General features: G+C 44.4%; 1 protein-coding gene across 2 annotated transcripts in view; it reads right to left on the bottom strand.

Annotated features, from left to right (window-relative positions):
- Window positions 1-13949, bottom strand: part of LOC138566226 (laminin subunit beta-2-like) — a 594957-nt gene that overhangs the window by 57563 nt on the left and 523445 nt on the right. For both annotated transcript variants that reach the window (XM_069643287.1, XM_069643286.1), the window contains 3 exons: window positions 5275-5478; window positions 2157-2301; window positions 712-919 (listed from right to left, as the gene is read on the bottom strand). In XM_069643287.1, coding sequence (XP_069499388.1) covers window positions 712-919; window positions 2157-2301; window positions 5275-5478 — 557 coding nt within the window. The remainder of the gene's footprint in view (window positions 1-711; window positions 920-2156; window positions 2302-5274; window positions 5479-13949) is intronic.

The raw sequence follows: 13949 nt of genomic DNA, 5'->3' as shown, positions 1-13949 counted from the left end.
CTATAACATGACACTGCCACAAAGGACACCTCCCTGGTGTTAAACATTTCCTGGTCAAACAAGCATGGTCTAGTCTTTTATTAGTCGGTAAGATAGCTCAGTGGTTTGAGCACTTGCTGCTGCGAGCTCTGTGTGATTTGTAGGCCGCAGGTTCGAATCCCAGCAAGGCTACCTCAGTCTTTCATCCTTCTGAACTCGCTAAATGAGTATCAACTTTAGTTGGGATGACAAATGTATGTGAATATGTTCTATGTACAGCGCTGAGTAATAAGCGATATATGAAAAACAAATCATCATCGTTAAAGAATACTTATTATCTACTATCTGTCAAATCCCCCTCCCCCTCTTCTTTTCTGTCTCATGTATCTAAATCATTCCCCCCTCACCGGTCTGATACCCAAAGAGAGTGGTTAACTAATTAAATTTCCTTGATCACCCCATTTTCCGAACCCGGTAAATTAATGACTAACAATATCATCAGTAATCTTCGATGCATTATTCTCTGTAATTCCTCAATCTAGGACACCAAAACCACGCTCACTGTATGCAGGCTCACCAGGTCAGTACTGGGTGATATCCAACTCTCCAATATATGGTCAATAAATGAAGCAAATCACTTTGATTGGCTGATACCTTTGGGCTTCTTCTTCAAGGGGCGGGGAATTCCTAAGAAGTCCAGAGGAGGCAGCCCTAGCTCCTCGACTTACTCACCTTGCTCTGCGGGCGTCGTGCAATAGCTGCTCCGCCTTCCGCACGTCTCCGGCGGTCTGGTCCAATATGGTGTCCACGTTGGAGATGCTGTTGACCCGGTCCTTGATCTCCTCGGCCAGGTGTCGGATCTGCTGTGGGGTGGCCGGGATGGATAGGTCCAGAACGTGGCTGGCCACCATCTCAATGCTGTCGGGGTCCGCTCCTTCTTCTGCAGAACAAAGACATACAGTGTTGTCAGGGATCAGGCAGATCATGGCCTTTTTCTGAGACTAGTTTTCGTTGGCAACTGTTAAAAAGTCAGAAAAGTTGGCATGTTCCACTTAAGATTTGTATACCTGACTTAGATTATGCTTGATGATGGGGTGCTCAATAACCCTTATAACTGCTATATAGTTAGGTCTCTCTTATACATCACAGTGGATTTTTAAATTACCTTATCTTAAACTATGAAACAAGGTGCTTTGAAGCATTCTCAATCAAAATAAACAGAAACCAACTAATCCAGAGAATGAATGACTGATTAGCAATCGACCCACCACTATCTGCCCGCCACAAAATATGAAAAGATGGATCTGAAGTTACCAAAATTGAAAGCGACATGCATATGGATCACTAGAAGAGCCACCATAGCCACCACACACTGCGGCAATGCGCCTCCACCCTCATCCAATGATGAGGCTTACACTGCTGCAAGTTTGTAACAGATTTCAATTTCTGAAGCCAAAACCTGGTATAATTTAGAGAAAATGCTTAACACTCATTTTCATTTAAAGTTTTCAGAAACAGAAATGTGCATTTTCTATACAAACCCCTGACTTAATCACTATACATCTTCAATTAGTTACAGTGGTATGGATTCACTTTGTTTGAGAATTTGCTGTTTTTTCAGCGGGCTTCTCTTTTTTTTCCATTTAGCAGTTTTTGGCTCTTACTGTTCCCAAGTGCAGAAGCTTGAGCACCAAACACAATTACGGGATGCACTGCCAACTAACTAGACTTTACCCGTAAACTGCAGGATGGGAGGGAAACCTTCAGCCGTGGTCATACTGCCTCGCGTTTTGAAAGAACGGATTGGAGGTTTGGCTCATCAGAGGTGGTTGGACGGAAAATCCTATCGATATTTTGCAAAAAGGTCTGGAAAAGATCCGGGGCTACGCTAATGTTGAAACAGTCAGGACTTGAGGCTAGCTAATCTTTTGGTTGTAGCCCCTGAGCTTCTATCCCGAGCCATAGTCCCCTCAGCGCCCCCCCAGCAACACCTCTGCTCTCAGGTTATATCCGCTGTGCCAGCGAAACTTCTCCAACCCTGCCAACCTTTTAAAGGCCCCACCATGTTGGGAAGTCATACTTTCCCAAAGGACAGTCCACATTCAGTGAGCACAAGAGCACGGCCTCATTGCCACCCCACCAACCTGCATCGTTTCCGCCTGTCATTGGGTACTCACGGTTAAGGAAGTCCTTGATCTGTTTAATGAGTTCCCGTAGCTCCTTGTTGGACCTCTCCACGCGGCCCTTGGTGTCGTTAGCCTTATCGAGGGCAGACTGAGCTTTCCCTTTGGCCTCCTCAGCCTTTACCTTCGCCTCGGCCACCTGCGTGCAAGGAACAGGTCAGGAACTAAATCTGAGCAGTACATGGAAGAAGTACAAGTACAAATATGTTGGTCATTCCTCTGACTCACTATTGCCTTCAGAATTACACCATAAGGAAGCGCTTCCATGGTACAACACCTGGATAAAAGCCTGCTAAGGCAACACATAATTGTACTCACAAGAGTAGCGCAATAACATGATAAGACTTTGATTTCTTTGTGAATGATTATGTTAGGTTTGAAGGGCACTTATTGTGTTCTTCATCAGAAACAACAAGTTATAGGATGCTATGAAATTAAAGCTCCTGCATTTGTATTGGAGTTGTATCTGGTGCAAACCTACCTTGGAAGCAACGTATCACTGTACATATATATCCAGGGCTCGCAAAATCTGTTAGCCCACTTGCATTGGCTAGTACTTTTTATGAAGGGCAAGTACCATTTGCATGATACTCGACGTTGCTGATTATTATGGGGATGTTTAGAACGTATTTTTCATTTACTGCAAACACACTTTGTTTGCAGTAAATGGCAAATATAAGTTTCACTGTGCATGCTTGACAGCGTTGCTCCAAATATGAAGTCTGCTTATGGCGATATGCACCATTTTACAAGAAGCACTGGTAAATATTTTGTCACCAGTAAGCTTGGGGCCAGTGCATTTCTCTTAGGTTGAGTATGTAAACTAAGGAACTCGTCCTGCAGGTCTAATGGGATTTTTAAGAATGTGCAAGGCCTGATTTCTTTATGCTAGAATTTATAAAGTGAAGAAGCCCTGACTCGGAGGCACCTGCGACACCGGTGGAACCTGCTGGGCATGTGCTGCGGGGTCAAAATAATGATTTGTAGCACAATTGGTGCAGCTGATCACTCAACGCTGTCCCCATCCAACACAGAAACAATGACTGACAGTTGGGTGGGGCACGTGGCAGAGGTACGTACAGGGCTTGGCAGGGCGGGCCCATGCCTAAAGATTCTATGGCTGCTTTGCAGCACGCTCCATATCCAGTCTCTGTTCCGAGGGATGTCCCATGAGTCTGGAGGAAAGGGGTCGGGACGTAAGATTACCATACGTACAAGCAGTGCTTTAAATGGTAAAAAGAAGTGCAGGTACTGACAAGCTACGAAGCCGGACATTCTGAAACAGCGCTTTGGACGCCAGCCTTTTTGGCCTGGCACCTTGGTCACAGGTCCCTTTTAAGCACACCCTGTTTGTAGGCAATGCCCAGTAAGATTAATGATGTGCCAAGGAGCACACCCTTTGATGAAGCAGCTTATCTGAGATCCTTTCACACAAACATCCAGTTTTTTGTTATGCATTGTATTAAGAAAGTTTGTATACATATTTTAAATGAGACTTTCTTTTTCGCGTATCAAACTAAAAGATATAATAGCTGTAAACTAATCTCTGGAAGGGGAGTTTTATTATTGCTCGCTTTCATTGCTTAATAACTGGACTGGTTGCCAGGTTTCAGTCGAAAACGTTCCATCAGAACTCCAATTACTTAAACATTTACATATTAGCATAGGCCCTGCTAACAACAAAGAAACATCTTTAAAAAGTAATTTCCCAGCCTTTACAAATCAATCCCTGCTCCATCACAGGACACCAATGGTAACAGGCAAAGCCCACTTAGCGACACAGGATTCTGTGCCTAGTGTGCTGAGAGCACAGGCCATGTATGGTTACCAGACATTTGGTCGAAAAAAATTGGTCGACCAGACAAATGGTCGAATTATTTTTTTTTTTTATTTTCACCTTTTTTTCTTTTTTTTTTGGGGGGGTCCCCCCTCAACCCCCTTTTTTTTTCTAAAAACCCATTTTTGTAAAAAACGAAAACCCGAAAAATAAATATATAATTAAAAAAAAAATTCGACCATTTGGTTTTCGACCAAATTGCATCGACCAAATGTCATTCGACCAGTTTTAGGTCGACCAAATGTCTGGACACCGCCATGTATGCGTCTCTCCTTTTGTTCTGCAGGGTGGGCCCTGAAGGTAGGGGTGAACTGGCAACTAAAAGAGGCCCTGGAAAAAATTACTCGGGCCCAAAAGAGGCCCTGGAAATAATGTTCAAAGTGGCACCATATGACACATTTTCAGCAAGCCCAATCCTTTTCCTATGAGAAAATTTGGAAATGCCCCACAAAAGAGGCCCAAAGTGCAGAGGGCCACCGGGAAATCTCCAGAGTTCCCTAGAGGCCAGTCCATCCCTGCCTGAAGGAGACATTATGGACTGTCGGAAGCGCAGGTACACACGCCTACACGCCCCAATGTTATATCCTGAAGGTGGGTTTAGCTTCCTAAGGAGCGGAACACCAGTCCATGAATGCTGTGACCGTGGTTTTGTTTTGCTGGTTGTAAAGTAAAGCACCTCTAAAGGACGTAATTACGTCAAACGCGTTGCCCGAGCTGAAGTGCACCAGGCTCAGGTGGCCATGTCATGCCACCCCTCCAGGATGTACTGGTATGAAGTCCCTGGTTAATGTAACTGCGGGTTTCTACACAAACTTTTGAATTGGGATGAATTGCAAGACAAGACTTGTCTAGTAGGAGCGCTTCTGGAAAAATGGGTGCTGTTGGGTGTGATTCTGGGAAGGTAATCACAAAAATGCCACATGAGTGGTGCAATGGCTGGGGGTGCTAAGATACCAAACGTTATTACTTTTTGTAGAAAGAGTTTTGGAATGATGTTTGTGTATATTGTTGTCAGTAGCTTGAAACGCGTTTTTGACCACGATCTACAGTCAGATTTAAGCACTTCTCTTTTACTACTCTTTTGGCCGCTGTGTTCTGTATTTTCTGTAGTTTCTACAGTACTTCTTTGGAGCACCTGTGTGTTGATTGTAGGTGTAACATTTGCATAATTGCTCTACTCACTGAAGGCACAGGATGGGGAAAGAGTGTGATCTCATGATTGGCTTTGGTTGAAGTGCAGAGATCACAGATCATATATGAATGAACATCTCTTACCTTTTGGAAAAGATCCTCCACCTCCCCCATGGCCTTCCGCAGCTCGTCTTCTGCCTGGCGTGCCCGGCTCAGTGCATCGTCTGCCGTGGCCACTGCACCGTTGCAGGTGAGTCCCCCACAGTGTCGGTTCCCTTCGTCGTCTCGGCAGCCGGCTCCTCCGCAGGGGCTTTCTGAGCATGGCACATCTCCTGGAGCTCCACAAACCTACAATAGGAGAGTTGGCACTATGTTAAGGCTGGCAAGAACCATACTGGTATAGAATACCCGTAGCGAGCGATGCATCCTTCAGCCTCTGACTGTCTCTCAAATCCCAATTAACCAAATTGAGATCCACAAAACTACATGATGTGAGCAAGTGAGGGAACAATACAGCATCTGCCATCTGGCTCTCCAGAAACTGGTCAGGTCGGTGAGTGTCTTCGTCAGGTCTAGGTATTTGAGGTCATCACAATCTCTAAGAAAGGTCAGTTTGAGACAGGAAACCTGCATGGACTGTTATCTTTATCCACCATGGATTTCATTAAGCATGATATTCGTACTATTCAGAGGAAGTGCAGTGAGATGCAAGATGTTGCGATCATTAGTCTACTGTTTCTGTCGGCGCGCGGTTACAGGAGAGCTCCCTTTGGTGTATGTGAGAGAAGATCCACGCATCCACATTAAAGGCATGAACCCTACCGCGTGAGGAAAGAATGGTATTAGCATAATTGACCTAAAACATTTGACCTAAAACATTTGATCAAATTCTATTGACCTTTTTCAATCAAATTTAATTATAAATATATATATGGGGGAGGGTAAGGGTATGGATTAGGTTGAGGGGAAGTGGGGAGGTTTGCTGGGGGGATCTCCCCCTGCATTTTAGACCACAGAAAAGGCCAAATAAATTGAATCAAATGTGATTAGGTCAAATGTTTTAGGTCAAATAGACCCAAACCGGAAAGCATTGGTTAGTAGCCTGGAAAGAAGGGTCATCTAGCAATGCCGGCAGATTTGCCAACAACCAAGTTGATCACATCGCGGACAACGCTTATCGGTTGTTACACAAGTGCATCGAGGAAAAGAGAAAAGTATTGAAAGAAGACAAGAAACAAAAACTTGTTAATAGACTGGTTGAAGAACTTTAAGAAACCTTTTAGATTATTTTCAGGATTAGTTATTATACGTTATTATAAGTACTGCAGTTCATGTTAAGCAGTTTTCAGAATACGGGCAGAGTACATTTTTATCATTACCTTTAGTTAGTAAAATAGATTTTAGGCTACAGAAGAAGCTAAAATGAAAACGAAAGTTAGTGGTCCTAAAACCAGGTTCCTACTATGAATAGCAGCAGTTTAATAGAAAGTCTGAAAAAGCTTTGGTACTGTATTCAAGTACTCGTATAGTCTCTGGGCACTTCAGCAGAGACTTTCAGGTAATGGGAGGGTTTCTTTAGGGGAATAAGAATTCATGAGGATGGCCAGGAAACAACTATGATTTTACAGATATGTGCATATGTTTTCCAGGTTAAGCGAGAAGGACAATTGTTAGGAGGCGAGGATTTCGCTGCCTGAAGTTTATTGTTTAACCACTTCCCCTTCTCCCCTGGGGGGGTCTTGGATGTCACAGTGTTGAAAGTGTGGCAGGTAAGATGCCAAAAGAGGGTTAGTGGGCATAGCAACTTCTGCAAGACTGGTGCCGGGACCTGGCAGTATCATTGATACAGTGACTGGCTCTCAGATCCCAGTGCAGCGAATTGAGATCTGCAAAACTACATGGTGTGAGCGAGTTAGGGAACAGACTTGTCTAGTGCACAATACAGCATCTGCCATGCATAATACAGCATCTGCCACCTGGCTCTCCAGTAACTCCATTGTGAGATCACCATCGAAACTCCGAACCATATACCTACTCGACCCACACCACCACACTGAATGCACCATCAAAACGGCAGAAATCCCCTAGTCCCGCGCGTCCCTCCCCACGATTAACGTACCAAAAGGACATACAAAAATCTAATTCCATGCAACCAAAAGGGGACCTAATAATTACCACCGAAAACATGTAACACACTGCTTTATTTGCTGCTGCTGGCAGGCATGTTCAATCTCGGCCCGGAAAGGCCCTTATGCCTATGTCTGTTTACCCTCTCCTCTCCGAATTAACCAACCAACTTCTATAATCTCATCCCCCCACTTTACATCCCATTCTAACTTCCCCCACCTATGGCCTTTATATGCTTAGTCACTACCACAGGAAAACTACCAAGAGCCCATGTATAGAGTGGGCTATCGCACCTTCTATTGCTCAGCCACTAAATCCACTAGGGGTAGATCAAAAGGTGGGCTTGTTACGTGGGTCCATAGAAGATTGGGCATACCTTGTAAACAGATCCCAGTTGAGTCCCTGGATCTACCAGGTGCAGAGCCAGGTCTAATGGGGAGTCTCAAAGACTTTGTTGAGAATGTGTATCTAAGACTAAATCAATCTGCAATTTGTTATCTAGAGGAGACCCTGAATAGGGTCTCCGAACTTATAAAGAGATCTTCAAATAGTGCCTTCATAGTATTGTGCGTCCTCAATGTCCAATTTGAAGACATTAGTGTGCTATCAGCAGATATGACCCTAGAGGGTGAAGCCTGAGGGAACCCGGCTCTGCTTTCCTGTCCACCCCTGCACTCGTATCCGTTTGCAGGGGAATTACATCTTGTTATGTACACACGTGGCTTACAGGCCTGCAATGGACGTTTTGCCAATGATACCCCTGCCCATTCCACTTTTCGGCTTTGGGATAAATCCAGCAGTATTGACTATGCTTTGGTGTCTCTGAATTTCTGGGGCCAAATTGAAAAATGTGAGATCGTGGAGCATGTGAAAAGTGACCACGATCCATTGTCTCTCTAATTCTCAACAAAGATGCTGACTGGTATAATTCCTCTGATCCCATACAAATCCATCCAAAAAAAAGTGATACCCCAGCCTTGAAATCAATTAGATGGACAAAGGATTTTAGTGAGGAAATTCTTCCAAAACTTTACCAAGCCATAATTCCCCACCTGGAACAATATGTAAATCCTAAAATTAGCCTTAATCATATTGACTTCTACAATTTGCTGATGGAACTGTTGTCTCCTCTATTAACTAGGAACATCATAGCCCAGAAACAACAATGGCCGCGGCTCGTCCGAGAATGTAGACAAGCAAAAGCTGCCACTGTGAAAGCTTTAAAAAAACACAACGGCAGAAATAAGGATGAAGTGAGCATCCTGAGAAACGAATATAAGGCCCTGTTGGATACCAACAGGTTTAAATATATGGAGGAGCAATGGGCAGCACTGCTTTACACAGTATAGACACGAAACATGAAGGAATCTTGGTGAATGCTGAGACCCGGCCCAATCCCAAATAAAAGACCATACATGGGCCTTATTGCACCAGAGATAGGGGTAAAGCACTTTGGATCATTATACTCTTGAAATCAGGATGAAATTGAGCAGGATATAGAGGCTATGAGCATCGGTGAGACCGAGACAAACGAGGCCCGTGGACCGACTGCCCAGGTTGTGCTTTCTTTTTCTACCAGTTAAGTTGAAGGAGCTGTTCTCTCACAGCACCATTGTGCAAAGCCCCAGGACTGGATGTCACCCTGGCAGATCTCTTTAAGAGCAATTTAGGCATAGCGTTCCCTTGTTTAACAAAATTCTTCAATGAAGTTAATACCTCTCTCGTCCTCCCTCAAAGTTAGAAGGGAGAACCAATAATTACGATCCATAAAAAAAGACCTGATCTTGTAGCATATTATAGACCTATATCACTAATCGACTCACTTGCCAAGATTTATGCGAAGGTTTTACTCCATTCCCTTGAAACCTGGGCTGAAGAACCTAACATCTTGACTAGTGCACAGGAAGGGTTCAGAAAAGGAGCATCGACTATCGACCAGGCCTTTTGGCTGGACCTTATTCTCCAAAAATGTGTCACGCTACGATCACAGCCAATTTACATGGCGTTCGTGAATCTCCAGACAGCCTTTGAAACTGTGCCCAGAAACAAATTGTGGAAAGTCCTGGTGGACTTCCAGGTCCCTCTGTCATTTACCAAACCCATTATGGCCCTAAACTCTAGTAATTATGCATGTATAAGATGATGTGAAGGGGGAGAACTGACACATCCATTTGCAGTCGAGATAGGGGTATGTCGGGGCTGTGTCCTGGCCCCTCTTCTATTTCTATTGGACATCAACAGCTTTGCTGCCGATATGCAAATGTCATTATTGGTTACACCAAAATTGGGCTCTGTTAAATGGAGCCTTCTGCTATTTGCAGATGACGCTGTGCTTCTGGTTAAAAGCCCCAAGGGCCAACAACAACCTATGTATGGGTTGCTCTGTTCAACCAAAAACGTGACCATAAACCCAGCAAAAAAAATACTATGATGTGTTACCCCTCCACTAGCCCACCCAGGCTCAAACCAAAATTCTATTTGAACTTCTCTCCAGTAACCTCTGTGGAAAACTTTGACTACCTGGGGATATCTTTTATGAAGGATATGAAATGGGCCAATAGTTGAAAAAAGTAATTTAATGTTAATGTTAATGGTTTATATAGCGCACACAGGTGTCACTTGCATGGTCTCTAGGCGCTGTGGTGGTTCTGTGAAAAAAAAGAAGGGGATAGGTTACTGGGATGGGTGGGAGAAAAGAGCAAGGGAGCTGTGACGTGCTGTTGGCAGCTTCAGTTTGGATGTTCTGTTCACTGAGCTTGGGTGCGTGATTCGGGAGGCAGACGTCATAGGGTGTTGTGCAATGTTGTGTGTGCTGTGTCTTGTTGGTGCAGTGTTGTGAAGTGTGTGTGCTTTGCTGTGCTGAGGAATTCTGGTTGTTTTAGTGCAGTATGTGAGTGGTGTATGCAGAGGGGGCTAGATAAACTGGTGCAGTGACCACCTTAACAACTCATCTTGGAGGTAGATCAGTGTCCTCAGCAATGGTGGTATATAGGACCCAGGCAGTCCCAGCCATAGTCTATGGTGCAGAATGATGGGGGCATACCTCGACTGATTCACTAAAGAAAATGGAAAACAAATTCCTGAAAGATCTCTTAGGTCTCCCGGCCAGTGCTCCACCGGCCCCAGTGGCCCTAGAACAAGACCATGTACAAATTAGGTATGAGGTGGTGTTGAAACCCCTCTTTTGCCGGATAAAGATCTGGTCTACGGCAAAACTTGATCCACATAGAGAAGGCCTTGTGGAAGTTTTAAAAATGGAAGGTGTAAAATTCATATCGTGGCTGAAGCTTGTCAAACATCTTCTCTTGGTGCTTGATCCCAACTCTTTATGGTTTGACCCTTTCAGTATAAAAGGCCAATCAAAGAATCTGCTGAAGACGAATTTCTACGAGTGGGCCACAGGGACAAGAAGACTGGATATTTGTTATGCAGGCAGACTCTCTGCTAGCTACGTGGTGTATAAATGTGATACGGCTATGGAGCCTTACCTTGATTACCCGGTGGGAAGAAAAAAGAAAGCCTTGCTCTCTAAATTTTCCCACTTGGCGAAATTTATGAGGCATTGGGGCAAGGGGTTGTCTGCTCATTGCCCAGCGTGCCCCATCTCATTCGAAGATGAGGTGTATTTTATGCTGTCGTGCCCGCTCTATAAAGACCTGACATCCAAATGGTTGAGGCCACTACTAATTCCACAGACGATTAACACCCGGAGAGATGCTCTTATTGCTATGAAATTATGTCTGTCACTGAATTCTAATGCGGTTTCTATGTTTTTATTCATGGCTTTAAAAAAACGGTAGAGCTTTGTTAAAAACTGCTAAGAGAACTGTTTTCTCCATCTCCATGGTGCAAATATTATAATGCTTATGGATAATTCACCTACAGTCACAAACGCAATATGAGTGTACATTTTAATGAAACTGTGCCTTTGAATTGCTCCCTACTTCTACTACTTTAGTTATTTTTGTAAAAAGTCTTGTTCTTAGTATTTTATATGCTTGTCTGCTTTGCTTTTATGGTGTACAACCATAATAAAGCAGATTTAAATTCAATTGTGGGTGTTCAACCCTTCTCCCCAAGGGGGACCCCCCCTTTGAAGCTTGGTAGGTGAGCCCGCTCCGTAAGACGCTCCATAGGGGTCTGGGCAAGTGGAACTCACTGGGGGAGACTCCCCCTTAGGAGACGAGGACTCACGCTCCTTTGAGGAACTCCCTAGGCCATCCACTATAGTAGCATGTAGGAACTATCAGATATGAATAACATTATAAGATACAGAGACTTGACTGAAGGCAAAACTAAACTACCCCATTATGACCAAGGAGGAGTAACTGTCTCTTTAAAAAGAGACGTACATTTAACGGAGACAAGAAGGCGGAACGAGGAGAGCACTCAGAGGAAAGGCGAAGCACCGAGCCAGAGAAATGAGCAGTGGCAGGGCAAGGAGGAGTTTCTGAGAAGAGTCGCATTGCCGGCGACTTTTGGAAGAGTCCTAAGAAGCCAAAGGGAAATGGTGGAGGCCCGGTATTTCTGAGTAGAGGGGTTCTGAGGAGAAGGGGATCCTTAGCACGATGGTGGTGTGACCACAACAACTTCGTGGTGGGCCCTGCGTATGTTGAAGAGTGCTGAAACCACCGAGCTGGGGAGCCCACGAGATGCCCTAAAACCTGCATACAGACCCAGCCGCAATGAGAGAGAGGGCCGAGGGTGGGACACCGACAACAAGGAGGAGCACGAAACTTGGAGCAGGACCTGAGCGAGTGCCGTGCCCAATAGCGCTCCCCTGCAGATCCAGCGGTAACAGGGTGAACGTGTGAACCGGGAGTCTGCTGAGGAATTTTTATGGAGCACGAGAAACTCATCCCAGCGAAAATGAAGAGATACTAAATATAATGCCATTTAAGAGGAACTGTGGTGCTGTGAAAAAGAGAATAATGAATAAGCCCGAATGAAAGGTATTAAGAACTGGGCCCAAACACCCTGGGAAGAGTGGAAAGTACCCAATGGTTTATGAAATAAAGAGTGGAGGAAGAATACGCTTGAAAGAGAAGGTGTTCAGAACTGGTCACACACACCCTGGGAAGAGGGAAAAGTACCCGATGGTTTAAGAAATAAAGAGTAGAGGAAACCAGAGAGAGAAGAACCAAGAACAAATAATCAAGAGAACCAGATAAGAGGAGAGCTAAGCTAACTGAGCAGCCCCAGGAGAGTGGGGCGGTCAAGTCCTTACAGAGGATATCTAACATAATAAGGCCTGGGTTGCAAGAAGCAGAAAGGCATGTAAGCTTGGATCAAAGTACAAGAAAGAGTGATAAAAAGAACTGTTGAACAATTGTCCCAAGAGGGGAGCCAAAGCCCAAGTGCATAATATAAGTCCAGAAGGTGTGAAGATATCTTACTGAAGGGGACTTTTGACTGAAGAGACTTTGCCATAAGGGAATACCCGGAGAGGGGAGATATTCTCCTAGTGTAATTTAAGTTAAAGTAGTGGTAGGGTCAGTTGGAACTAGTTTTGGACTGTGGAGATATCCATTGTGGAAGTTCTGATGACTGACAAGCAACTTTAGTTATTTATATAGGCTGGAGTAACCCTCTAGCAATAGGGAAAGATAGGCCTTTTCTTGATTATTTTAATAAACACCAGTACAAATGTCCTTCAAGTGTCTACCTACTTCTTCCAACCAACCATATAACCTATAATTAATGAACCTCTCTTCTCCGTCATCACCTTTCCCCACATCAAAGGGTAACACTGCCATAAGAACCTGTCACCGCTTTTTAGTTCTAGGAATGTCCAACTCTGAATAACACATCACAATTCTGCCAATCCCATAGAACCATTAATATATTTATTTATTTATATGCAGGGAAGAACAATGCTCTTTTGATCGCAAAAGAACATACAATAAAAAAGATATCAGATTTGATGGGAAGCAGTGAGCTTCTTACAATGGGGTGAGTTTAAGTGACATTCTGACCAGGTTGTGGTTGGGAGTAAAAGGAACAGTCACCAGGGACAGGTAGGCGATACGCCCAACTGTTTTAGGGCTATGACCATGATGGATGAAGTGATAGAGTGTAGGTAGAGAAAGTAAGGGGCCGAGGCAGCTAAGTGGCGAGGAAAAAGCGTTCTCTTGAAGACAGTTGAGAGGTAGGTTAAGAGGGCAACTTGGAGGAGAGGAGGTAGGCTTTTAATTTGGCTTTGAACAGATCAGTGTGGACTGTTCCTCAGATGTCCGGGGGAAGAGAATTCCATGCAAGTGGAGCAAGAAGTGAGAAAGAGCAGAGATGAGAGGACGCACAGGGAGGGCAACGAGCTACAAGGGTAGTCCAGGAGGCATGGCAAAGATTACGAGAAGACTCGTAATCGAGTAGAATTGGATAGAGGAGGATAGATAAAGTGGGGCCTTACCATGGATAAAATTGTGAACTAGGAGAAGAAATTTGAATCTGGCCCTGTTTTGCATCATCAGCCATCCAGCGTGGTGACGGTCAGAGGACGTAGGTTTGAAGTGAGGGAGCTCAAAGAGAGCCCTGGCAAGGAAGTTAATGATCTTGTCAAGAGGACAGAAAGCATAGTTGGGGAGACCAAAGAGTATGCTGGCACAGTTACACAAGAGTAGTTAAGAGATGATTGGCAATGTTGAAAGGAAGGAGGTGTTTGATTTTCGTAATATTTAGGAGGTCGAGGTGAG

Source organism: Ambystoma mexicanum, chromosome 2p (genome assembly GCF_040938575.1).
Source record: "Ambystoma mexicanum isolate Mex_15411 chromosome 2p, UKY_AmexF1_1, whole genome shotgun sequence".
NCBI lineage: Eukaryota > Metazoa > Chordata > Amphibia > Caudata > Ambystomatidae > Ambystoma > Ambystoma mexicanum.
The sequence above is the reverse complement of the archived record's forward strand: the minus strand, read 5'-3'. Positions and strand labels throughout refer to the sequence as shown.